At 43.9% G+C, this 27,814-nt stretch overlaps 1 protein-coding gene across 1 annotated transcript; it reads right to left on the bottom strand.

The window, feature by feature from the left end:
- Nucleotides 1-14,795: 14,795 nt before the first annotated feature.
- LOC110697519 (ABC transporter C family member 4-like) lies at nt 14,796-22,401 on the bottom strand. The gene is made up of 12 exons (XM_021874887.1): nt 22,297-22,401; nt 19,894-22,111; nt 19,050-19,370; nt 18,873-18,959; nt 18,156-18,782; nt 17,849-18,013; nt 17,439-17,733; nt 17,074-17,288; nt 16,430-16,735; nt 15,809-15,872; nt 15,454-15,693; nt 14,796-15,120 (listed from the first exon to the last, which is right to left on the bottom strand). Coding segments are annotated over exons 1-12 (4,641 nt in total). The 5' UTR covers nt 22,299-22,401; the 3' UTR covers nt 14,796-15,019.
- Between the last annotated feature and the right edge of the window lie 5,413 nt (nt 22,402-27,814).

Below are 27,814 nucleotides of genomic sequence, written 5' to 3'. Positions count from 1 at the left end.
CATATTGGTTTTAGTTTGACAAGGGATTGTGAATTAGAAGTGATATATTTGATTGCATTTTGGGTAATTTTCTTCTATGCACCTAGTCAATGAGGGATCTAGGCTAGGAATTTGAGAGATTACTTTTGAGTGTAGTTAATTCTGATTATAATTCTTTCTTTGCATGATTGATTATCAAATGGATTCTCATTAGCTTATTAATTGTTCTAAGTGGATCTTTTCCCCTAGTAGACTTTATCATACCTTGTTCTTTATATGTGTTTTAGTGTAGTTGTAGTGTCCTTTATCCGTAAATCGACTTCGGCATAGCTTAGGCATTAGATTAAGAACAATCTAGCATTACCGTTCCTTGTGGTTCGACTCCGAACTTACCACTAGACTTGTTTAGGGGTTAGTTTTAGGATTTATAAATTTATTTGATTGAGTGTGGAATGTGCGGCCGTTCTAACGCCCGTCAGCAGACTAACACAATCCATGATCAAACTCACAACGTTATCTAGCAAGGCCAATTTTAGCATTATTCTCTAGAAAATCCCATTCCACACTATTGTAGGCCTTACCCATATCGAGTTTTAGCCCCAAAAAACCTTTATTCCCTGTTTTCTTTTTTCTGAGATAATGGAAGCACTCATAAGCAACCAAAACATTATCCGTGATCAATCTCCCCGGAACAAATCCACTCTGCGACTCATGAATAAGAAAAGGTAGTACTAACTTTAATCGGTTAGCAAGTACCTTAGTGACAATTTTATGTATTACATTCACAAACTAGTAGGTCTATAATCAACAGGAGACTTGATTAGGGGATTTTTCCCACCAATCACTATCTGACAAGTGGACCAATCAGGTTCCGCCACGTGTCCTTCACATGGGCAAATAGGATCCTGCCACGTGTCAATCAGAGATACGTCCACCATGGACCAATTACGACACGACACGTGTCCCACCATGCCAATTGGGAAAACCGGCCAGCAAGGCCTAATCCTCGTGGGAGGCCCAGTCAGCCCTAGGTTTAACCTAAACCTAGGAATTGGCACGCATCCCAAGGCATATAAATATGCTCATTAATCCTCATTAAAGGGGCGAACACACATTAAACACTCTCACCTAGAGAGACTCAATTACACTATTCCGCATTAATTACTCCTTAAACAAGTACTAACTTGACCGTTGGAGGCGGATCTCCAATCACTCGGAGTATCCGTTTGTTTTGCAGGTCCAGGCGTCCGGTTCCAGTCTCAGAATTGTAACTCTCCCGCAGGACATTAAAAAACCCCGAAACATTTTGGCGCCGTCTGTGGGAAGAGTACTTTTGAGATGGCATCTACGTCTGTACCGACTTCAGAAGAGAGGCGTCCCCTTGACGACCCTCAAGTTCAGTCGGATAATGATACCGAAGATGAGGTTGAAGTTGAAGCACACACAGCCTCAGACAGGACCCTAAGGGCCCGACGTACCCGTCACACCGAAAGGAGAGAACGGGAAGATTATCAAACTGGACTCAGTGATCCAGTCGGCGCACCGCCTGATCAGCAGCAGGCGGTTGAAGGATCTGCTCCCATTACAAGAAATGAACTAATGACCTTCATGAGGGGCTTCAAGGGGGAGATCCAGGAACTGATCAACAAAAAGACGCCTGCTCTGACCAAGGAGCAGTCGGCTAAGAAACCTTCCTCTTCAGGAAAGAGGAAGCATGTTCAAGGACGAGAGGCGACCCCTCATCCTAACTCTAGTAAGTGGGAGCCGTCTGTGCTTGATTTCACAAAGTACAGTTTTCCCACACCTGGGAAAAGGAAGCCCGTTCGTCATATACACAGACACTCGGCTATTGCTAGAGAAGAAGAAGAATGACCGACTATCAGAGTCGGCCTCCACTTCAGATTTTCAAGATAGTCTGCGCAATACCTCTATGAGGTATACCCAGTCAAATCATGAGAGTCAGACAGATGGTACCTCCCGTCGGTCTGGATTTCATAACGATCAGGCGGTACCAAACTTACCATTTGTACCGAAAAAATATTTGCTGCAGCCACCTCTGTTTGGAGGACAGGCAGCAAAAAATGTCCAACCTATGGACTGGCAGCTACGGTTGCTTAGACTTGGAGAACAGCCGTCGGCTTTCTCCAAGGAAATTATTGAAGCCGCTCAGCCGGCCAAAGTTAAAAATGTGTTAATAGGCGCCTATGATGGCACTACTAACCCTGAAGACCATTTGATGGCGTTCACCAACCTAATGTACCTCCAAGGGTTGGATGATCCCACTTGGTGCAAGTGTTTCCCAGCGACTCTTAAAGGAATCGCACAACAATGGTTCACCAACCTGTCGACTGGTTGTGTGAACAACTTCAGGACGCTTGCTTACTTATTTACCTCCAATTTTTCTATGAACATACCTGCAAAGAAGACGAACCTTGATTTAGGGACGATTTAGAAAGGCGAGAAGGAGGGACTTCGTTCTTATATCAGGCGGTTCAACCTGATGAGGATACAGATTCAAGGGCTACCGGATGAGGTGGCCTATACTGATTTTCAGAGGTCTCAAGGACGGGTCGATCTTCAAATTTAACTTGGTTCGAAAGAGGGTGGCGACTCTTCAAGAAGCCTTGATCGAAGCAGAAGCCTATATACAGGCGACTGATCTCTGTAATACTGGAAAGCAGTCGGACGGAAGGAGGTCCGACAAGAAGGAAGGTCGGCCAAAGCCGTCGGCCAACAAGGATGATAAGAAGAGAAAAGAGGTCTGGGCGGATGATTCCTCTAAACAGCCAGCCCAGAAGAAGAAGAAAGAGTTCAAACCATACTCTCCTAAGTATGCGTTCAACAAGGATAGCCAGGCTATCCTAAAAGAAATCAAGGGACGGATCTCAATTGAGAAGCCGGCCCCCATGAAGGGTTCTGCGAACAACCGGAACCAGGATAAGTTTTGCCATTATCATGAAGATGTTGGTCATGAAACCAACGAATGTATCAGTCTCATGCGGTACCTAGACTGCCTGGCTGAACAAGGCGATCTTCACTCCTATGTCAAGAAATCTAAGGGGAATACTTCCTCAAAGAATAAGCAGTCGGTCAAAAAGAACCAACAGGCCGACAGTTCTTATACAGATGATGCAGTCGTCTACACAATTGCAGGTGGCTTCTCAGGAGGCGCCCCACTATCAGGGGCAATAAAAACAATATCAGGCGGCTAGACATCAATTCTGTTCACTAAGAACGGCCCTCCAAAAATTCATTTCATGAAATTGTCATCACAGAAGAAGATTTAGGAGGGGTGAGGGGGTCGCATGACGACCCCATTGTTATTGAATGTAAAGTGGCCAACCAAAGAGTTGGCTGCATCCTCATAGATACCGGTAGTTCTTCCGACCTTATCAGTAGCAAATGTCTGTGAAAGCTCAAATACCAGACTGATTGCATACACCCGGTATCCCACCCTCTAGTAGGGTTTGGAGGAGGAGTCGTCCACCCTGTAGGACAGGTGGATTTACCCATTCGCCCGGGTGAAAAGGGGGAAGGTCGCCACATGGTGGTGCGGTTCCTGGTAGTTGAGGAACTCTCAGCCTACAACATGATTCTGGGACGACCAACCCTTAATAATTTAAAAGCTGTCATAATCCCGTCTCTTATGTTACTCAAATTTGAGAGGGATGATGGAACAGTCGGCTCCCTAAGGGGAGATCAGAAGATGGCCCGAGAATGTTACCTCTCGGATATCAAACCCACTGTCATGGCCGCTGGGTCAAGTGGTGAAAAAGCAGACCTTGACGTTGTTAAGGAGAATGCGCCTCCTCAGGTAGCAAGCGGGAAGAAAAGAAAGGCTGCCCAGTTGGGGGCCGTAAGAAAAGAAAAAAGATAGCAATCATTGGCAGAGGAGCGGTCAGACGAATTCCGCCCTCAGCCGGCTGGTGAGCATACGGACCTGGTCCTGGACGACTCGCGCCCTGACCGAACAGTCAAGGTTGGGACGACTGCTCTGAGAGTTCTGGGTGAAGATTTCCACCAAATTTTGAAAGAATACAAAGACATTTTTGCATTCGAAGTCCATGAAATGCCAGGCATCAGTCCTGACCTGGCGGTACATAAACTGGCCGTGGATCCGAAAAAGAAGCCGGTAAGGCAAAAGAAGCGGAACCATGGCGAAGAGAGAAGTTAGGCAGCAGCCGGCGAAGTTAAGAAACTACTTGGTGCAGGGTTCATTCGACAATGTTACTTCCCAGACTGGGTTGCAAATGTTGTGCTTGTCAAAAAACCAATTGGTACCTGGCGAATGTGTGTAGACTACACGGATCTAAACAAGGCGTGCCCCAAGGACAGTTACCCTCTACCCAAAATTGATAATCTTGTCGACTCAACAGCCGGCCATGCTTTGATGAGCTTTATGGACGCCTACTCTGGTTTTCATCAAATCCCTTTGTGTAAGAAAGATCAGGAGAAGACGGCCTTCGTCACTGATCAAGGGTTATACTGCTACACGGTCATGCCGTTTGGTCTGAAGAATGCCCCGCCAACCTTCCAAAGAATGATAAATACTGTATTCTTTGACCAGATAGGGAGGAACATCGAGGCATATATTGATGATATGATTGTTAAGTCTAAGCTTCAGACAGATCATCTGTCGGATCTCCGAGAAACTTTCGCCACACTCAGGCTGCACCATGTCATGCACAATCCCAAGAAATGTGTATCTGGGGTTGAGTCTAGGAAATTTCTCGGATTCCTCATCAATCAGAGAGGAATAGAGGCGAACCCAGAGAAAGTGCAGGCGGTCATCGACATGCATTCGCCTCATACCGTCCGAGAGGTTCAGAAGCTAACAGGTTATCTGGCGGCTTTGGGAAGATTTCTAAGTCGATCAGGCGACAAGTGTCTTTACTTTTTCCAGGCCATAAAGAAGAAGGCAAGGTTTGAATGGGGCTAGATGCCGAGGCGGCTTTCCATAAATTGAAAGTTCACTTACATTTCTTGTCAAGGCTGGTCAGTCCTTTGCCCAAAGAAGTGCTTTACATGTACCTAGCCGTCTCTGATCATGCTTTAAGCGCTGTCCTCCTTGCTGAAAGAGACGGCTGTCAGCTCCCGGTCTACTTTGTCAGTCATGTACTGAAAAATGCCGAGTTGAGGTATCCCTTAGTGGAAAATTTCGGCCTCGCTCTTTTCATGGCCGTCAAAAAATTGAAGCCTTATTTCTTGGCACATACAGTCATCGTGTATACAGATCAACCGATCAAGCGGCCACTGACATCTATGGAGTCGTCGGGTCGGATGATCAAATGGGCAATAGAAATTCAGAGCCTCGAAGTCACATTCGAGCCCAGAAAAGCTGAAGGGGCAAGCCTTTGCTGATTTTATTGTTGAGATGACTCGTCCCCCTGACTCTCAAGTTCCAGACCAAGTCTGGAACGTATATGTGAACGGGAGCTCCACCTCAAATGGTTGCGGAGCAGGCGTCATATATCAGTCGCCAGAGGGCGACAGGTACGAGTATGCTCTACGTTTCAATTTTCAGGCCTCAAACAACGAGGAAGAATACGAAGCTTTACTAGCCGGAATCCGCATGTGCAAGGCGGCTGGGGCAAGAAAGATAGACGCCTATTCTGATTCACAATTCATAGTGAGTCAGTACAATGGTGAATACGAAGCGACCCATCCGGTAATGATCAAGTATTTACAGGCGGTACGAAAAGCAGTCAGATCCCTTGAAGATTTTCATCTGACTCAAGTACCAAGATCTGAAAACAACCAGGCGGATGCTCTTTCAAATTTAGCATCCTCGGCCTCCTGTGATACTCCACGAACTGTTTTCTGGGAGGTGATGGAGAAAAGAAGCATCGAGGAAGACCCTATTGGAATCTTAGATAGAAGTTCAACCTGGATGGATCCAATCAGGGCATATCTGACAGACGGCACCTTGCTGGATGACCCTCACCAGGCCGCCGCACTGAAAAAACTAGCGTCCAGCTTTGAAATGATAAGGGGAGAACTTCACTAAAGAGGGTTACCATCAACCCTTCTTGAAGTGTGTTACTTCAGAAAAGGGGCGAGAGATACTAGAAGATCTTCACTCTGGTTCCTGCGCTTCCCACGTAGGCGGTAGGTCGCTTGCTCAACGGGAAAGGCGGAAGGGTTATTTTTAGCCTACTTTAGAAGCAGATGCAATGGAGATGGTGAAAAAATGTGACAAATGTCAAAAGTTTGGCAAGCTAATTCACCGTCCGGCTACTGACCTCACTACTATCCATAGCCCACTACCGTTTGCTAAATGGGGCATGGATATTCTGGGTCCCTATACGCCTGCTACAGGCGGTAGGAGTGGCAGTCGACTACTTCACTAAATGGGTAGAGGCGGAGGCTGTCAAGGGAATCAAGACGAAGGATGTGATTTCATTCATCTGGAGAAATATCATCACTCGGTTCGGGGTTCCCATGTCTATGGTTTTTGATAATGGTCCCCAATTTGAGACGCCTGTTCTCAAAAACTGGTTGGGAGACTAAGGTATCTCGCATTACTTTGCATCATTCGGCCGTCCACAAGCAAACGGCCAAGTAGAAGCTTTTAATAAGATCATCTCAAACGGTCTCAAGAAAAAGATTGAACGAACAGGCGGCCTATGGGCAGATGAACTACCACATGTTCTCTGGGCCATTAGGACGACTGAAAAAGGGTCAACAGGAGAGACTCCATTTCTCCTAACCTATGGGGCGGAAGCTGTTCTCCCAATTGAACACTACGAGCCGACTCTTCGAGTAATGTTATATGACGAAGAGGCAAACTGGGAGTCCATGCGCCTGGCCCTGGACTCAATCCCGGAAAGGAGGGGCAATGCAGTCTAGCGCCATGAAATTTACCGCCTGAGAATGACCAGATCATATAACAAGAAAGTACACAGGCGTCCACTCAAAGTGGGGGACTTTGTACTAAGAAAGATGGAAGCATTCGGTAGGGCTAATGAGTCCGGAAAATTGACACCCAACTGGGAAGGACCCTACCGAATCTGTGAAAAAATCCGGGATGGCACCTACCGCCTGGAAACACCAGACGGCCAAACCGTGCCTCGAACCTGGAATGTAGATAATCTCAAACAATATTATTTCTGAATGATGTAAATAGCCAAGAGCTACCTAATAAAAGTTTGCTATTTCACTTCATTTATTTTTGTACTAAGAGGGGCATGCCTACTGGTAAAACAGTCGGCTACTCTCCATGTTTTTATTTATGCGTTCAATTAAGAGGGGCATGCCGTTTGTTCCATACAACCGACTACTCTCCCATATATAGTTCACCAAGAACCATTTAAGGCCTATGGCCGAAATGATCAGACCAGGTGCCAGGCCAACTGATCCAAATTTTTAAATTAATCCGACCTATCCCAACATCATAGCAGGCGTCCGGCGGCATCCATCTGGATGAAATTCGTCGCAGAGAGCAGCTCCCTTTTGGGTGGAACATTGTTCTATAAATTAATTACACGACACCTATACGACTGTCTAACTAAGACAACCACGTAGCCGTTTCTAAGACAAGGATAACTCTCACTAGTCCGACAAGTGTTTGCAGTTAGCATCCGTGTCAATTAACCGACTAGACTACTTGGGATAAGTACAGCCGGTACCTTCTAAGTTAATAGCCAACAAACATTGGCGAATAAAGGGGAACAATCGGCACCCGCCGCTTGAAACCTCTACTACTCAAACAATCGGTGACTATGTAACGATCTTGTTCACTTTATAGTCACTCCTTAAAACTTGGTTTGAAATTAAAAAAGGTGTTCATATATCGCCTGTTCTTACTAAGTTATCACATCAGGGACTAGCTGGCCTATGCCGCTTAGTACCTCTACTACTTAAAACCATGGCAAGTGGGTAATCACTTTCCTACTTGGCAAATTTCAAAAAATATGACGGAACCGCCTGCCTAAAGGGGAACCAGTCATCAAGATATGTTAGAGACCGGTTGGATAAATGGTCGACTGATTGCCTAGCCTGGAAAAAGACAATCAGTCGTCCAGGGGCATAGGCAGTGTCTCTACATTACACCTGTCTCTACTATCGGCCATACAAAACAGTCGGTATGGCATGCAAGCGGATATTAGAGTTTCAACACTTAGCAAAAATAAAAGCACAATTCGAAATTTTGGCAGATAAGGCGACCTAAAAAGGTGGTCGCCTAAATTCTATTAACAGCCGGCCACAAAGATCGGCACAAATATTCAAGACCCCGGCCCCTTGGCCAGGTAAAGATACAAAAAAGGGCCGGCCATAAAGACCGGCAAAATATTCAGACCCCGACCCCCTGGCCGGGTAAAGCGAAAACAGACAGCACGCAGGCCGAAGAAAAAGAAAACAAAAAGCTTAAGATGGGGGCAGATCTTCAACAATAGCAGCCGCCGCCTAATCAGCATTCTTCTTGCTGGACTCGGCCTCAGCTGCATCCTTTTTGGACGCATCCACCCCAATCGGCACCAAGGCAACAATCGAATCCTCCGCCTCCTCTAGTGCCTCATCTTCAGCAGCCGCCAGGACCTCTTGGTTATACCTTTCAGAGCATTGGCGAAATTGTTTTTCCCAAGAGGCAAAGTCGACATTAGGAAAGAGGCGGCCCCAGGTCATGCGCTAGATATGGGCCGAGTCCTCCATCATCTCTCGGACCAAATCCTTCTTCTCTTGCTCAGCCTTTGCCGAGAGCTCTACAGTGAGACTCTTCTCCTGGGTCGCCAGGCGTTCCTTGACATGCGCCAAGGATTTCTCCAAGGTGTGGTATGAGGACATCTTTTGGCGAAGAGGCCTCAGCTCGGCTTTGAGATTCTGGATGGTCGCCTCCAACTCAGTATTTTTCTTCTAGGCCGCCTCCAACTAAGCCCTGATAGCAGAAGTGACCTGCGCCTGATAATAAAGAATATCAGTTGTCAAAATTTCATTTTAGGCAATTTGAAACATTGCCTTATCACAGTCAGAGGCGGCCATAGCTTTAGCAGCCTTTACCTCTTTGTTCTTCACATTGAGGGGCTTGCGAAGGCCGTTTACTCGGAGCAGGGGCTGAATCAAAGAAAATAGGCGTCAGTTTTCAAATGAAAAACAGGCGTCCTAGAATTAAACAATAAAAATATGCTAAGTATACCTCAGCAAGAAGCCCTGCAATTCCATCCAGGTCCAGGGTACCGACACCCCTGACCGCCTCTCTCTCCGCAGGATGGATGGCTTTGATCATGGACTTGGCCACTTCGGCTAGGTCCGGTTCTTGGGGGCCGGCTGCATCAAGCGTAAACAAGAATGTTAGATAAGGCAAAAGGAAAGTAGGTCCAAATCTAGAAGGGGAATTTCATACTTCTAGGCGGCCGGCTAGGAGTTTGAGAAGGAGTGGCTGGCTGTTTCTCAGCAGCCGCATGTTTCCTGGCAGTACCAGGAGAACTCACAACAGTTCCGGGCTTTGGAGTCCGGCTGTTGGGAGGAGGAAGTTCTTGGTGTGCCCGTCTAAAAAAAAAAAAAAAAAAAAAAAAAAAAAAAAAAAAAAAAAAAAAAAAACACTGTCAGTATATGTATAAACCCAACCTCTCAAACATAAAAGGGGAAAAGGTGAAAGCTGGGAGCTTACTAAGGGCGTCTCCTTGTTAGGAGAGTCAGCTGAAGATTATTGCATGATGGAGGCACGCAACATGGCAGCCGCAGTCTTAGAGGCGGTAATTTTGCTCATAGCTTCCACTGCAGGAATAAATGCTTAAGTTAGCGAAGGTTCATAGAAATAATTTCTACAAAAGCAAGTATTCGTCAGGCCGGCTACCTCTTGAGCACCGAATGCTGAGGCCGCAGGCGGCCAGGAAGTACTCGTCATAGAGCCATTTGTAGCTCGGGACGCAGTGCAGGGGTACTTGCTCTCGTACCCCTGTAGTAGAGTCGACCCTCGTCTCTACTTTAAAGAGTCCTTTGTCTAGGATCTCTTTTTTAGCTTTTGGGGGAACAGGCGGCATGTTGCGACCGCCTGCAAGAAGAGGTGGGTCTCGGTTCCACCTGTTAAAGTGTTGGTTCAACTCCTTGTCTGAACTCTCAATGATGAGGATGGTGCTTCTGTAATCCTTCCATTTGTTTTCTTTACCTCTTGTCATGAGTTAGCCTCGGTGGCTCGTCAACTGGTACCAGCCGGTACCGCCTGCCTTAGGGGTCCGGCTGAGATAGTTCATATGGGCGAAAGCCTCGAAGTTTGGCTCCACCCCGTACATTTCGCACCCGGCTACATAGCCGAGAACGTTAAACCAGGAATTTGGGGCTAGCTGCCACAACCCCAACTCATATCCGTCCAGGATCCGCTGAACGGTCGGATGTAAGGGGAAGCGCAGCCCAGCTCTGATGGCTGCCTCATAGCAGCCAAAGCAGGCGCTATCATAACTAGTACCAGCCGGCCAGACGACTGTGTCTTCCGGATCCGGCACAAAAACTAAGAAGCCAGGGCCCATTACATGGTTCGCAATAAAGCTCCCCACTTTTTCTTGCATGGCCTTGATCCGGCCTTTTGGAACTATGCAGTAGTAAGGGGTGTTTTGCTCTCTATAGGTGGCGGATGGCTCCGCCCAATTGTCCCCTTTCTCTACTACATGAGAAAGCCTCGCCTCTTGCAGGCGGTTGTGCCTCTCCTCTGTGTCTAGAGAAGGATGGCCAGATGAACTAGAGTCGGACTCCGTCTCTGAAGAGTCCGAAGAGGACGACTCCTCCCCTCTCCCAGAGGGGCCCGCCTCCTCTCCTTCAACAGGAGCAGGAGAAAATGTAGACATGTCTACGGTAAAATGGGAAGGGACCACCTTGATCCCTCCCTCAGAGCTGTCAGCGGTCAAGCAGCCTTGGTTCACTTCAACATCTGGCGCCTGGTCAGATGTCTCACTAATCGGCACTGGTAGGAGGAGCCGTCCGAATTTGTGATCCTAGCAGTTCTTTTTGTTTGTTCTTGCCATTATGTTCTACATAGACACAGAGACAGTCGGACTTTGTATAAAGGGCAAAGATTGGTTCGAAAAAGGGCAGGCGGTACTCCTAGTCCTAGACTCAGCCGTCCCCGGTGACCGGCTGATCACTAACCTAGGTCGTGTCGTATGCTTCCGTGGTGCCATTTCAAAAAGAAAAAATAAAGAAAAGAAAACGAATGAGAGAACAGACGGTTACCTGAACGAGTGATGAGTTGACGAAGTTCTGGAAAATCTGAGTATCAGCCGACTTGTCAGAGCAGGCGGTAGGCAGGAAATGTCCGAAATTTCAGAGCAAGTTCAGGGGTCCGAGTGTTCTCTTAAAAAAGTTCTCAAGTGTGAAAATATCTAAATTCAAGTCGCCCTTATACAGGCAAAATGAGAAGACGAAGGGTCACTCCCAAATTCAAAATTTGAGCGGGAAAAACTCTCGGCCTTTCACCAAGTGACACCTGTAGCAGGCTGTCGCCTGTTACAATCCGACACCTGTCACAGGTAACACGTGACCAGTCATGTGCCACTTGTGAGGGGAAAATGATTAGAGGATTTTTCCCACCAATCACTATCTGATAAGTGGACCAATTAGGTTCCGCCACATGTCCTTCACATGGGCAAATAGGAGCCTGCCACGTGTCAATCAGAGATACGTCCACCATGGACCAATTACGACACGACACGTGTCCCCCCATGCCAAATGGGAAAATCGGCCAACAAGGCCCAATCGTCGTGGGAGGCCCAGTCAGCCCTAGGTTTAACCTAAACCTAGGAATTGGCACGCATCCCAAGGCATATAAATATGCTCATTAATCCTCATTAGAGGGGCGAACACACATTAAACACTCTCACCTAGAGAGACTCAATTACATTATTCCGCATTAATTACTCCTTAAACAAGTACTAACTTGACCGTTGGAGGCGGATCTCCAATCACTCGGAGTATCCGTTTGTTTTGTAGGTCCAGGCGTCCGGTTCCAATCTCAGAATTGTAACTCTCCCGCAGGACATCAAAAAACCCCGAAACATTTTGGTGCCGTCTGTGGGGAGAGTACTTTTGAAATGGCATCTACGTCTGTACCGACTCCAGAAGAGAGGCGTCCCCTTGACGACCCTCAAGTTCAGTCGGATCATGATACCGAAGATGAGGTTAAAGTTGAAGCACACACAGCCTCAGACGGGACCCTAAGGGCCCGACGTACCCGTCACATCGAAAGGAGAGAACGGGAAGATCATCAAACTGGACTCAGTGATCCAGTCGGCGCACCGCCTGATCAGCAGCAGGCGGCTGAAGGATCTGCTCCCATTACAAGAAATGAACTAATGACCTTCATGAGGGGCTTCAAGGGGGAGATCCAGGAACTGATCAACAAAAAGACGCCTGCTCTGACCAAGGAGCAGTCGGCTAAGAAACCTTCCTCTTCAGGAAAGAGGAAGCCTGTTCAAGGACGAGAGGCGACCCCTCATCCTAACTCTAGGAAGTGGGAGCCGCCTGTGCTTGATTTCACAAAGTACCGTTTTCCCACACTTGGGAAAAGGAAGCCCGTTCACAAAGAAAACATACACAGACGCTCGGCTATTGCTAGAGCAAAAGAAGAATGACCGACTGTCAGAGTCGGCCTCCACTTCAGATTTTCAAGATAGTCTGCGCAATACCTCTATGAGGTATACCGAGTCAAATCATGAGAGTCAGACAGATGGTACCTCTCGTCGGTCTGGATTTCATAACGATCAGGCGGTACCAAAACTTACCATTTGTACCGCAACAATATTTTCTACAGCCACCTCTGTTTGGAGGACAGGCGGCAAAAAATGTCCAACCTATGGACTGGAAGCTACGGTTGCTTAGACTTGGAGAACAGCCGTCGGCTTTCTCCAAGGAAATTATTGAAGCCGCTCATCCGTGATCAATCTCCCCGGAACAAATCCACTCTGCGACTCATGAATAATAAAAGGTAGTACGAACTTTAATCGGTTAGCAAGTACCTTAGTGACAATTTTATGTATTACATTCACAAACTAATAGGTCTATAATCAACAGGAGACTCATACTCTTTTTTTTCGGAATTAGCACAATATGAGTTTGATTAATAGAACCTATATCACCATTATTATTCAAAATATTCAGCACTTTATCAACTACATCCACTCCCACAATGTCCCAAAATTTTTGAAAAAATACGACAAAATACCATCGGGCCCCGGGGGCCTTCATCGGATGCATTTGGAATAAAGCAAACCGCACTTCCTCGGCATTGAAGGCGGCATTCAGAGTACTGTATTGACTGTCGCTAACAATTGGAGACACTTTCTCGATCACGGGGTTGGTTTCAATGTGGTTGCTACTTGCAAAGAGCTCCGAAAAATATTGCACAAAATTTTCTGAAATTTGCTCCTCCTCTTCAAAAATGTTCCCTGCTTCATCTTTTATTTTTTTGATGCTATTTCTTTCGAGTCTTTGCTTTGCCTTTGTATGAAAAAAAGAAATACTTTTATCACCATGTTTTAGCCATTCTTGCCTACTTTGTTTCCAGTACATTTCTTCTCTCCTCTCCAACTCATCCATTCTATCATCAATTGCCCTCATTTGAGCAATAACTTCCTCCGATTGATCTTCCTTCATGTGTCTCTCCATCTTTAATCTACAAGCCTGTAATTCCTTCACAAAATCACCAAATTTCTCTCTACTCCACGCACTCAATCTCGAGGAGGTGAAGGCAATTTAAGAACACAAGTCACCACCCCTTTCCCACGCCTTTGAAACTATTTCAGCACAATTTTCATCTCAAAGCCACATCTCTTCAAAGTAGTATTGTTTTTTTTTTCTTCTTCTTTTTTGGAGTATGCAAAGCTTCCTTTATACATAAGAGTAAGGGAAGATGATCTAACTTTCTTTTTGAGAGGTGTGAGACAAACGAACCAAGGAAACATTCCCTCAATTCACGGTAACCTATCCAAGCGTTCTTGGATATTTTCCACACCCCCCCCCCCCCCCTATTGTTCGACCATGTAAAGTCATGCCCAATGTAGCCTAGGTCCTCTAGCTTGCAATGAGAAATAGCTTCCCGAAGTATGTCAGATTCATCACTATTAAAAGACCTACCTTCTGCCTTCTCATTAGATTGTAGCATTAAATTTAATTTAAATCCCCCCCCCCCCACACACACAACCAAGTCATACCACCATCAACCCATAAGCTCTTCAACAACACACCGATTTTAAATCAGTTCTTCTTCTGGATGGCCGTACAGACCGGAGAACCTCCACTCTCCCTGCCAATAGACTTTACCCCCACATTAATATGATTATGGAATAAGACTTCACATTCACATCGATCAAATTTTTCCACATTAAAGCTAGACCACCCTTTCTTCTTCTACCCTCACCTTCACAGTTAACAACAAAAGCACACTTATAGAAGAGTTGAGCAAGTTAGTAAAGAATTTGGGCAAAAATAATAAAATTAGAGGAAAAAATAAGATGAAAGATCTAATATGATTGGAGTTATAAAGAAGCTTATGAAATTTAGAATTAAAGAGTTAAAGAGCCAACTATGGGTAATTTGTTAATATTTCCCCCCAAAAAAAACAATAATAGAAACCAAACTCTATGCTAAGAAAATCAAACTTCTAACCTTGTGTATCAATAGCCAATAAAATTTCAATAATAACTCAAGGAGATTATTACAATATATCCTAAATATCTACAGGAGCCAAAAACAAAAATATGGGCCAAAGTTGGGTGACAGGGACCGAGCCCCTCCCAGCACCCTATAGCTACACCCTCTGATTATGCGTTATAGTTCCTACGTTCCTACAATCACCCATTTCCAAGTGCTCAATAAATCGAACAATATAGTTCCTACGTTCCTACAATCACCCATTTCCAAGTGCTCAATAAATCGAACAAAACAAGGATAGCATTACTCTTTATTCTTCTAAAGGAAAAGTAGATAGACCAATGAAGGATCTAACAAAAATCAACATGTTATAGTGTTATACAAATTTCTTATAAATTCTCGGAGTTGTAACTAGTATGATCAATGAAACTGAACCATGAAATTAAAAGTGGATGCTAATCATTTACACTTCAGACGATCTATTCGAGTACTCCTGAACCAATGCCCCAAATAGTGACGTCCTCTCGAGGAGACGAGATGGTGCATCGAATTCCTTTGCCAATCCTGTCCAGTAAAAACAGGTCAGAATGCCTCTTTATGTCAAACACAGATGTGCTTAAAAACCAATCTTAGTCACTTCAATGGAGACTCAGCTTCGCATGGCAAACTCAGCAACAGAAACATACTTCTTATAAGCTAGTTAAAATTGGAATCAAATAAAACAATCTTTGAAGAAAAAAAAACAGATAGCCAAACCATCAATATGATCATAACTCATTAGTCAATCGATTTCTAGAAGAAAATGCTAGCATTATGTCATACTACGTATATAGTAATGAATTAGAGCGGATTCCATAGAAGTGATAGAACTATTGACAAAGAAATGAAGAGAGTTACCTGCATCGATGACTAATACTCTGTCACAGTCCATTACAGTGGGTATTCTGTGAGCAATGGTAATTACAGTATGTTTTCTGAAGTCCTCTCTAATGATCTTTTGAATCGTAGCATCTGTTTGGGAATCAACGGAAGCTGTAGCTTCATCCATGAACAAAATACGGCTTTTCTTGAGCATGACTCTCCCTAAGCACATCAGCTGTCTTTGACCAACACTCCAATTTTCTCCTTCTTCCGTCACTACAAACAAATAAAGAGTAACTCAGGTTCGTCCAATCATCCTATGCACATTTTTCTTTAACTGGCAGGTATACGCAATAGAGTATTTCTCAGAAAAAGATAGAGAAAGAAAAACCTGGAGCATCAAGCTTTTCTGGCTTTGCTGCAACAATATCCTTAAGTTGGCAACGTTCCAGGCTCTAAAAACACAAATGGTCTGTTAGTTTGATTGAAAACATACCGACATATTAGTAGGTCAGCTACTTTGGTTAATACTACAACACAATCACTAAATAGTGTAATTTGAAAACTTTGATCAGAACAATTTTAGTTTCTATAATCAGGTTTGGAACGGTTTGTTTTTGTTAATCTGGCTCATGTCATGTGACAAAGTTTTACACTGGCTGTCATTGGCCTAATGTAACCATCCTCCTTTATCCAGGCTCGGAACTGGCAGCGGGAAACCCACTAGCGGAGTTTTGTTAATCTGGCTCTCTAGTAAAAATACCCCTTCTGGACATATTTAATTCTCGCATGCATGTCACTTCTCGTATTTGTGATGACATGATTTTGTAGTAGTTTACATATCTATATTCACCCCATCATCTAGTTTAAGTTGTGGTACATTAGTATATGTAACTACAAATTTCAAACATGCTGAAGATTAGATTATATGCTTGAAGTATACTTATATTCTATATCATTTTGATGTGATTACTACTTAGCAAAGGAATATTAGAGAGGGATAAATATATACCTTCCATATCTCTTCCTCGGAATAAAGACCAAGTGGATCCACATTGGTTCTCACCGTTCCTTGAAATAGTACCGGCTCTTGTGGAATGATCCCAAAGCGAGACCTTAGATCATGCAGGCCAATCTTGCAGATATCGATGCCATCAATTATTATCTTCCCTCCATAAGGTTCAACTAGCCTGAAGAATACTTGTATAAGGGTGGACTTCCCACTCCCTGTGCGACCAACAACCCCAATTTTCTCGCCTCCTCTTATGCCAAGTGTGATACCTTTTAGAACTAATGGGGTGTTTGACCTATACCTTACCTGTTCATGATTGCAGGACATCCATTCATGAGGTAAAATCAACATAAAGAACAAGAAAATACAAGAGCCTGAAATGTAAATACCATATATAAACTCCTTTATTCCTAGTATTTACATCTTTTTTGCTCTGGTATGGATTATTAAGGTAAGGCTGGCTATGCAATTAGCACACTTTGTCCCATAAACAAAAAAAATAGGACTCAAATAACACAAATCTATACATTGAAATCGAAAGAGGAACTTCTTCAGGACATTCCAAAATACAAATGAGAAATTTGACTTCGGAAGGATTGAGATCAAATATTAAGGGTGACATGTGGTAAGAAGTTGGAGCTTACTTGTAAGTCCTTTAGTTCAATGTTGCCATGAGTTGGCCAGTTTGGTAAAGGCTTGCACTCTTTGATCTCCCATGCTGCTTCAGATGGGACTTTGATCAACTGCTTCATCCTCTCAACCGAGACCATTTTATTCTCAACAAAGCATGTCATATATATCGTCCAAAACAGAACAACATTGAGAGTAAGCCCATACGAAAGAGAAAGACCCACGAACTCTGCAGCATATGAAAGTTTACAATGTAAGTTTCATAAGACAAAAATTCATACTTAAGAGTTCAATCTTCACTAAATAAGGCTAAGATCGATTTTGAGTTACTTTTACTTAGAACACTTGATGGGATTTTCTTAATTAGTGCTTGTATTACCTGGTTTGATAATACTACTGGGCAAAAGAATCATGAACAAAGTGGAAAGACATAGGATTACACATCCAATGAACTCTAAGCGGAAACCTAGCCACTCATTTGCTCCAGTAGTGTGGAAATCCATCTTCAGGTTTGTGTTAACCTTGTCAATATTATGCTTACAGAACAAGGCTTGCCTCCTAAAGCATCGGATTGTCATTACACCTGAAACTGTTTCGGAGAAATGATGGATGACAGGTGATTTTGTGATTGAACCTAATCGAGTCAGTTCACGTGAGTTGGCTAGGTAGTAACCCTGCATATGTACATTCCCATAGATCTTGAATAAATATGATGTTTATAAAAGGACAAAAAAAAAAAAAAAAAAGGAAAAGCTGTTTTGAATGCAGAAACTTCTTAGCAAGACATACCCGGTACCAAAGATTCAACCATATTGAGGGGACTAGGAGGATAACTGTCGGCCAGGCATATACGCATGTGACCACTAAGATGCTCACCAAATTGAAATACATTACAATTGTCATGCCCAAAAATAAGGGAATTGTTAGATCAAGATTGGTTTGATCCGTTGATGCCTGAAATAGAAGTATTAATAAGACCAAACATGAAAAGAGTAAGATAATTGGTACCACTACATCATGAACAGCAATCTATAGGAAATCACTTATCATATAAAGTAGTAATATAGATTGATGATGGGATGTAGGATGAGCTTACCCGATTTAGAATTCTTCCGGAAGGAGTAGTATCAAAAAACGACATTGGAGCATGTAGGATGCTGCCAAGGATCTGGTCGAAGAAGCCCTGAGCAGTTTTAAGTCCCAAAAATGTTATAACAAAGGCTCTAGCAGTCACTAAGAGACATGATATAATCCCAACAATGAAATAGACTATAATGAACAAGCGAGGAGTAAAAGTGTGATCTTCTGAAGTCTCATAAGCTAGCCAGTAATCACTACCAAACAATGATACAATCCAGAAGAGAGATACGAGTACCACTGCAGCCACTCCCCACCATCCGAAAGCTTCTGTAGAGTACTGCTTGTACACATCTAGGCTAACCTGCCCAACTTCTCGTTCCTCATCTTCAATGAGCTTGGAAGTTCCTTTTTGAGAATTTGTTTTACTTAGAGCTTTCTTCTCAGACTTGACTCTTTCTAGTGACTTGTTTTCGTTGATTGGTGATTTCGGTGCTTCTTCTTGCTTGTCCTTAGGCGTATGTGAGCTTGTCTCTACAAGATCCATGGAGGTTTGATAGGAAGCCACGAGAGCACCAAAATCCAAGCCTGCTTCAAGAAGCTCATTGTATTTTCCAGATTGTACAATTGTTCCATCTCGCATCACCTAGATATTGCATTGCATACATCTTATAAATACAACACAACAATTCTTAAGAACTTATTTGAAAGCAATACAACCGTACACAAAGCTTACAAATATATGATCCGCATTGTGCAAGAAGTCAACTTGATGGGTTACTAGCAGAACAGTTTTGTCTTTGAGAGCTCCCCTAACGCATTCCTGCGAGCATTAATAAATTCAATTAGCTTTGTTTGAATGTGTTTGACTTGCATTTGATATAACGTACATTCATATAATTATTTGACAGACCTTGAAAATATCTGAACCAGTATGTGCATCTACAGCACTGAAAATATCATCCAGAAGATATACATCATCATCCTGATAGATTGCTCTGGCAAGTTGGATCCTTTGCTTCTGGCCACCACTCAGGTTGATACCACGCTCTCCAATCTCAGTCTTGTCACCGAATTCCATAATTTCCAAGTCTTTTTCCAAGCTACATACTCTAATAACTTCCATATATTTCTCTTTGTTCATTGGTAGACCAAATAGAATGTTTTCTTGAATTGTTGCATTCTGTATCCATGATGTTTGGGCTACGTATGCAGTGGTACCACACACTTTAACCTGAAAATTGAAAAAAGGAAAGAAAATCATACTTTAACACCTGGAATGTAACCTTTTAAAAGATTCATTATCGTCTAAGAGACTAAAAGGATGTTATTGTAACTTGATTATATCCTCAAGGCCAACATTGCTTGATGCTTATTTTGAATTGAACAGGGATAACTATGTAAATCAGACACTGCAGGGGAGGGAAATGACACAGTGACAGATGAATATTAAGATACGACAATTAAGGTACGCTTTTATTAATGCTAAAACTGCTTGATGCTCTGTTATCTAAAGAATCGCTTGCATACAGTAAGACAACCGATAGCTACAAGAAGCTGCATATGAGCAAATCACTAGCTTATAAAACAGCGGAATTAACTTAAAAAAAATATCCTGTTAACAATGCTACTGACTCTTTCTTAGAGGGTACAGTTGCTTGACACTTATACACAATTAAGAAATAAGATAACCACAGATAAAGGAAATTCCAGTAGAGTATAAAAGCATATCAATGAAAGCATTATATTGGACATACCTTTCCAGAGATTTTGTGCATTTCACCTAAAATTGCAGCTAATACAGAAGATTTTCCAGACCCTACAGTGCCAACAATGGCGGCCAATTCACCTTTCTTGACCTGAAGATTCAATCCTTTCAAGGTTTCTTCAGTTGCTTCATCATTCCAAGAGAAACTCCCTTGATTCACCTCCACAGCAATGTCACCTTGAAACCCTTCGTCTCTCTCCACTGACCCTTCATTTAGTTCTAAGCTCATCAAGTAACCATCCAATCTTCCAAGTGAAATCATTGCCTGAGAAATCTGTATCAAAGACTGAGGGAAGTTCCTGACTGGCTCCTGCACGATCTTCATGATCGTAGTTACTGTAAATACAGTGCCAGCATTGAGATTCTCACCCATCCAAACTGCAACTGCGAATGCAAGAACAGAAAGTGCAGTAGGGGTGCTCCAAAGTACACTCATATTTCCAGAAATAGTATATGAAAACTTGGACAACCATCCAAATTCAAGCTCCCGGTAGGATTGGATTCTTTTCTGAAAGTAGTCTTCCCATGCTTGAAACTTTATGACCCTCATATTGTTTATCATTTCATTTGTTGCTTTAAGCCTAGAGTCTCGGTTTTTCATGACTTGGTACTGAAAGACATTGCACTTCTTTGTACGTACCATCACGTATGCTAGAATCACAATAACCCCGATTAATGTTGCTATAGCTGAAACACCCATGTTAAAATATAGCAAAGCCAAGGCAGCAAAAAGTTGCAGGGGCATAAGCCAAATGGAATGCAACTGATTCATCAGATCACCTAGCTGTTGAGCATCAACCGCCATGTAATTCACTATTTGACCAACCCCGTGAGCCTGCCTCGAAGAGCAAGATAGCTTCAACCCCTTTTTATATAATGCAGTTATAAGGGTGGACCTTATAAGTAACCCAACTCTCTGAGTATGGAAATTGAAGTGATGGGAACTCAAGACTTCGACTGTTTTAGCAACTAAAAGGGTTATCACTAGGTAATATCCTTCATAAGGAGAGCTTTCGACTCCAGAAGTAAAATCGACAAAGCTTTGGATAAGTACAGGACCAATATACATCACACAAAGCTTTATCAGTGCAAGAAAACCAGTGTACAAAACACTCTTCCAAAAGCACTTGAGCAAAGTAATTGCTACTGGGTGCTTTGTATGCTCACTCGGGTTAGGCCATTGTGATTCAAAGAGCTCCGACATCCTCTCAGCTAGATGATCAGGAGGAAGTGAAGGAACATCTTCAACCTTTAAAGGGTTCTTATACCCTTTATCCATCAAAGGGTTCATCCAAAGCCAAGTAGTCTTAGAAAACAAATTTGCCTTCCAATAATCACTTACATTCGTATCATCCTTAATAGGCTCATATAATTCTGCTCTTCCATCCAAACCATTTTCGGCCTCTTTAATAACTATAATCCCAGAAGATGTTCGAGAGGCAGCTATTAGCAGATAAAAAGAAAATGGAAGGCTTATCAAAGAAAACACGTCATCCATTTTTATATATGAATCCAACTCCTCAAAAACCGACACGATTCGAGTCAAACCCGAAATACTAAACACTAATACAAGCACAAACTGAACAACCCAATAAATCCTAAGCGAAATAGGATGAAAAGTAGCATGAAATCTCTGTTCATGAACAACAAGAACAAAAATTGCTACTTGTGTTAAGGCTTGAACTACCCTAAACAGAATTTCAGTCTGTTTCCATGATATTGGCCTAGTAATTCCTTCATTATCACTCCCCACAAATGTCAATATGCTCAAAACAACATATAAAACAGCAAGCGAAGCGGATGAAATCAAGGAAAATCTGAACCATAAATTAATCTTAACATTAAATCTATTTTGGTTGTTTTCTAAGAGGGGTTTATTGATTGAAGAACTAGAAGTAGCATTATTACTATTATTATTCATAGAAATAAACTTTGAAATGAGTCTATAAATAACAAACAAGATCAAGATTAATAAAAAGAAGAAATCAATGGATGAAAAAACAAGTCTTTGAGAACATGGAGAGAAGAAAATGAATCTAAACCATTGAAAAACTTGCATGAAAGTATCTGAAGGTTGAATTATGTTGTTGTTTGAAACTGAACATTTGAGAGTTGTGAGCCAAGAATCTGAAGACATGATTACTGGGTTGTATAAAAGAGTGAGGAAATCACTCCAAAATTTTCCCATCATATTTCCCAAGTTTTCCCTACAAAATCAGCAGCAAAAAACAGTGAAATTAAAGGAATTAGAACTTTAAGTTTATTTATATGTACTGTATGTCAATATTACATTGAGCATATCATAAATTTTTGGTATTTTTGTAATACAAGAAAGAAAGGAAGGAAGGCAAAAGAGGAGGGAAAACTGGAAAAGTGATGAAAACATGCTTACATTTTTAGATTTGTTACTCACTGGTTTGTTAATGGGAATAAAATAATCAAATCATATTATAATGATTCATGAATGACCCTCGAGGTTCACGGGGTTGGTGTTGGTGCTGATTTCTCGTCAATGTTTGGACGTGTGCACAGTACACAGTACCCCTCGCTTAGTTTAATACTCCCCCCGGGCCCTAGTCCCCTCGCTTTTACTCACTCCGTTTTTAAAGAGGGAGTTCCATTTCCTCATTACAAGAAACACTTTTGTTTCTCAAAATGGCATTTTGAAAATTGTTTCGGGATTTTTTAATGTCCTGCGGGAGAGTTACAATTTCGGGACTGGGATCCTTGCGCCTATACCTGCAAAGCAAAGGAGACTCCGGGTGGTGGGAGCTCCGCCTCCGACGATCAAGTTAGTACTTGTATGTGGAGTAAAAAGTACGGAAAAGTAAAGGTGATCTGGTTCCTCTATGAGGAGGAGTGATCAAGGTGTGCAATTAATTGCTAAGTCTGGTCTAGCAGTCAGAATGCACGTGTGTTTAGGCTTCTCTTGATGAGGTGATTAATTAATTCTGAATGTGTTTAATGAAGGCTAATTACCTGTATTTATAGCCTCGAAGTATGTGCCCAATACTAGGTTTTCTGGCAAAATCTAGGGCTTATTGGGCTTGCCTCGGGATTCCGGCCTTGTTGGCCGTTTTCCAGGTTGGCTGGTTTTGGGCCACATGGCGTGACCTGATTTGTCCATGTTGGACCTCAGAGTGACAAGTGGCGGACGCTGATTGGTCCTCGTGGCGGACATGTGGCAGGTCCGGATAGGTCCATTTGTCATCGGTAATTTTACCCTAATCATTAGCCCCTTGGAAGGAGTAATTTCTCTTTCTAGGAGGGATTGTTCCTTTCGAAAGTTAGACCCTCGAAGCCTGCTAGGTCGGCATCTTGTCTAGTTCTAATGGGAGATGAACTTGATTAACTTAGAAAATTTTGATACCTTGGGCGGTATGACATTTTCAAAGTTAATCAATCATAATAATGATTGCCGCTGAACTAGACAGATGTCGATTCTTAGCCCCACTATGCAGATAGCCCCCGATCAGGTGGACTATCAACAATTGAATAGGGGGTGAGCATTCAATATTATCTGGTCGTTAGCCTCTTTTGGTTCGTTCTTAATATGAAATGCCATATTCTAAGTTTGGTACTTTTTATTTTGTTGGGTGATGGCTGGTCGTCTGCTATGGTGGCTGCATAGAAGCAGGCGTCAGACGGGACGTCCAACCAAAGTAGCTACGCCTGTTGGGTTACAGGCGGCAGCTTTAAGTATAGTCAACCTAGTAAGAATAGTGGTCCAGTACCTCTGTTTGCCAAAAAACAGGCGGACTCCTCATACCTTTTAGGTTCCGCACTAGGTTGGTTGAGTGACTATTGAGGTAACCTTGGGGTTCCCCTGTCACCGTCACTCGAGTTTGAGTAGTAGAAGAATCAGGCAGCTTAGGCCGGCTGACCCCCTTCATTTGCCAAGTTTTGCTTGGCTATTAACTCAAGTGTGTGCCAAATTGTTTCGGCATGGTTTTACAAGAATTGATAAATTTTACCAAGTTTGATGGGGACAGGCCGTCAGTTTCAGTGAACAGGATGCCTGGCCGGAGTAGCAACGCCTGTATTGGTTGCAAGCGGTAACTTCTGTCAAATCTAGTAGGAATAGTGGTCGAGAGCCTCTGTTTGTCAAAAAACAAGCAGACTTCTCGTACCATTTAGGTTCCATGCTAGATTTGAGAGAGTGACTATGAGTTAACATTGGAGTTACTCAATCGCCATCACTCCAGCTTGAGTAGTAGGGGTACCAAACGGCGAAGGCCGGCTGGTCCCCTTGATTTGCCAAGTTTTGCTTGGCTATCAACTCAAGGAGTGGCAACCTAGTAGGAATAGTGGTCGAGAGCCCCTGTTTGCTAAAAAACAGGCGGACTACTCATACCGTTTAGGATCCATGCTAGATTTTAGAGAGTGACTATGAGTTAACATTGGAGTTACTCAGTCGCCGTCACTCCAGCTTGAGTAGTAGGGGTACCGAACGGCGGAGGCCGGCTGGTCCCCTTGATTTGCCAATGTTTGTTGGCTATTAACTCAAGAGGTACCTCCTGCATTTATCCCAAGTAATGACAGGCGGTCTTCTAACTCAGATGTCAATTGGCTACCACTGGTTTGGTTAGTGGTAGAGTTATCCTTGTCTCAGTTGTAAACGGCTACGTGGTTGTCCTTGGGGACAGTCGTTTGGGGCCGTGTGTTTGGTTTATAGAGCATTATTCCACCCAAAAGGAAGCTGCTCTTTGCGACGAATCTCATCCGGAAGGATGTCGCCGAACGCCTGCTATGATATTGGGACAGGTCGTATTAAATTAATTTTTAGGTGGGATCAGTCGCCCTGGTGCCTGGGCTGATCATCCGACCCTTGGCTTTGCTTAGTTCTTGGTGAACATAGGTGCTAGGTTGCCCTAAACTTGAGTAAGAGGAGGGTGGCCGCCTGTTTAGGCACAGGGACAGCCAGGCCCTCTGATCATATTTGTTTGGTTTTTTTTTTTTTTAACAAAGTATAGGAGGGTGGGCGTCTGTTTTGATTTTAGTCGGCCATTTTCTATGGAGAGTAGCCAACTGTAGGCCCAGCCGGCATGCCCCTCTAATGATAGAGAAATACTCAATTGAGAGTAGCCGACTGTAAAGGTACAGGCGGCATGCCCCTCTGAATTAGTACCAAGTATTGAAATAATTGTAAGTGTTAGAGCAGATGGGTAATTTAGCTTCCTTCCATGGACGGTGGATGACGTTGGTGCGCCTCCTTCTTTGATTGATGGCTCTAACTTCTTCGAATGGGGACAGGTGGTCATGCTAAACTTGTTTTTATGCGGTTTATGACCTTGCTGTCTAATTCCATCCAGCCCCACTTTGTTTTTACTCATGCTACTAACACTCGGCCAACCAGATCAGGGTGCCGCTTGAACCCTAACAATGATGATGATGATTGAAGATCTTAATTGATGCTCAAGCTACCTAGGCCAAGCTAACCAGGTGATGCTTTTCTATGGCGCTTGCTATTTATTTGGTTTCCAAGTTGAGTAGCACATACGCTACGTATCCAAACATCTCAGGGCTCGACCCACACATTTGTCGCCGGTCTTTGGCCCCTTGGTAAAATTGCTGGCTGATGTCATTAATGAGAGTCGGCTGCTTTCATAGCTACGAGACTTCCTCGCATAGGGGGCCGGCTACTCTTCAATAGGGTGCCGACTATGCTGCCAGGTTTAATAACCTTAGGCAATATTTTTATCATAATAATGATTGTTTGCTTTTATGGCAACAGATATGCATGCGGGCAGCTGTCTAGCTGGTATAGCCAAGGACCTAGGCTGTTTGTCCATTATGGCCGCCTGTAAGGCTGGTTCTAGGCCGGCTGCTATTGTGGAGGAACAAAGCAAGGTGTTGTTCGTTTCTCTAGTAATTCGCAAATATTTCCAACGGCTCGCCTGTTTAAAGTGCTCCGACCATCCGCACTACTGAGTGCCGGATGTTTTTGTGATGGCCATGTAAGTTGCTCGGCCCTCTAGGCTTTCCTAGTCTTCTTAATGCAAGCTAGGTAGAATTTGCAAGTAACACAACCGTGGTGAAGGTCGGCTGTATGCTAGTGTCCGCGACGTTTAATTTGCAGCCATCCACAACCATCTATGTTGACGTAACACATGCGTTTGGCTGGGTATAGTTGCCCCTGCCGCCTACTAGCTTTGAGGAAGAATGCTTGCTTGGCCACTACTCTCATGGAGTCCATCCCTCCAATCTCCCACAGCCTTGCTGCCATTTAAACCTAGGGCTGACTGGGCCTCCCACAAGGATTGGGCCTTGTTGGCCGGTTATCCCATGTGTCATGGGGTGGACATGTGTCGTGTCGCAATTGGTCCATGGTGGAAGGATCACTGATTGACACGTGGCAGGCTCCTATTGGCCCATGTGAAGGACACATGGCGGAACCTGGTTGGACCACCTGTCAGATAGTGATTGGTGGGAAAAGTCCCCTAATCATTTGCCCCTCACAGGTGGCACGTGACTGGTCACATGTCACCTGTGACAGGTGTCGGATCGTAACAGGCGATGGCCTGCTACAGGTGTCACTTGATGAAAGGCCGAGAGTTTTTCCCGCTCAAATTTTGAATTTGGAAGTGACCCTTCGTCTTCTCATTTTGCCTATATAAGGGCATGTTGACTTCAGATATTTTCACACTTGAGAACTTTTATAAGAGAACACTCGGACCCCTGAACCTGCTCTAACATTTCGGACATTTCCAGCCTACCGCCTGCTTTGACAAGTCGGCTGACACTCAAATTACTTTTCAGATCTTCGTCAACTTCTCTCTCTTTCAGGTAACCGTCTGTTCTCTCATTCTTTTTCTTTATTTTTTCTTTTTGAAATGGCACCACGGAAGCACACGACACGACCTAGGTTAGTGATCAGCCGGTCACCGGGGACGGCTGAGTCTAGGACTAGGAGTGCCGCCTGCCCTTTTTTGAACCAATCTTTGCCCTTTATACAAAGTTCGACTGTCTCTGTGTCTATGCAGAACATAATGGCCAGAACAAAAAGAACTGCTAGGATCACAAATTCGGACGGCTCCTCCTACTAGGTGCCGATTAGTGAGACATCTAACCAGGCGTCAGATGTTGAAGTGAACCAAGGCGGCTTGGCCGCCGACAGCTCTGAGGGAGGGATCAAGGTGGTTACTTCCCATTTTACCGTAGACATGTCTACATATTCTCCCGCTCCTGTTGAAGGAGAGGAGGCGGGTCCCTCTAGGAGAGGGGAGGAGTCGTCCTCTTCGGACTCTTCAGAGGACGAGTCCGACTCTAGTTCGTCTGGTCACCCTTCTCTAGACACAGAGGAGAGACACAACCGCCTTCAAGAGGTGAGGCTTTCTCATGCATTAGAGAAAGGGGACAATTGGGCGGAGCCATCCGCCACCTATAGAGAGCAAAACACCCCCTACTACTGCACGGTTCCAAAAGGCCGGTTCAAGGCCATGCAAGAGAAAGTGGGGAGCTTTATTTCGAACCATGTAATGGGCCCTGGCTTTTTAGTTTTTGTGCCGGATCCGAAAGACACAGTCGTCTGGCCGGCTGGGACTAGTTATGATAGCGCCTGCTTTGGCTGCTATGAGGCGGCCATCAGAGCTGGGTTGCGCTTCCCCTTACATCCGGCTGTTCAGCGGATCCTGGATGGATACGAGTTGGGGTTATGGCAGTTAGCCCCAAATTCCTGGTTCAACGTTCTCGGCTATGTAGCCGGGTGCGAAATGTATGGGGTGGAGCCAAATTTCAAGGCTTTCGCCCATATGAACTATCTCAGCCGGACCCCTAAGGCAAAAGGTACCGGCTGGTACCAATTGACGAGCCATAGAGGCTACCTCATGACAAGAGGTAAAGAAAACAAATGGAAGGATTGTAGAAGCACCTTCCTCGTCATTGAGAGTTCAAACAAGGAGCTGAACCAA

This window comes from Chenopodium quinoa, unplaced genomic scaffold, assembly GCF_001683475.1.
Source record: "Chenopodium quinoa cultivar QQ74 unplaced genomic scaffold, ASM168347v1, whole genome shotgun sequence".
NCBI lineage: Eukaryota > Viridiplantae > Streptophyta > Magnoliopsida > Caryophyllales > Amaranthaceae > Chenopodium > Chenopodium quinoa.
The sequence above is the reverse complement of the archived record's forward strand: the minus strand, read 5'-3'. Positions and strand labels throughout refer to the sequence as shown.

What these genes read in the sequence shown, in the direction of transcription:
- LOC110697519 (XM_021874887.1), bottom strand. An exon ending in GGTTGAATCTTTGGTACCGG is followed by an intron (nt 17,734 to 17,848) that starts GTATGTCTTGCT and finishes GTACATATGCAG; the next exon opens with GGTTACTACCTAGCCAACTC. An exon ending in CAGTAGTATTATCAAACCAG is followed by an intron (nt 17,289 to 17,438) that starts GTAATACAAGCA and finishes CATATGCTGCAG; the next exon opens with AGTTCGTGGGTCTTTCTCTT.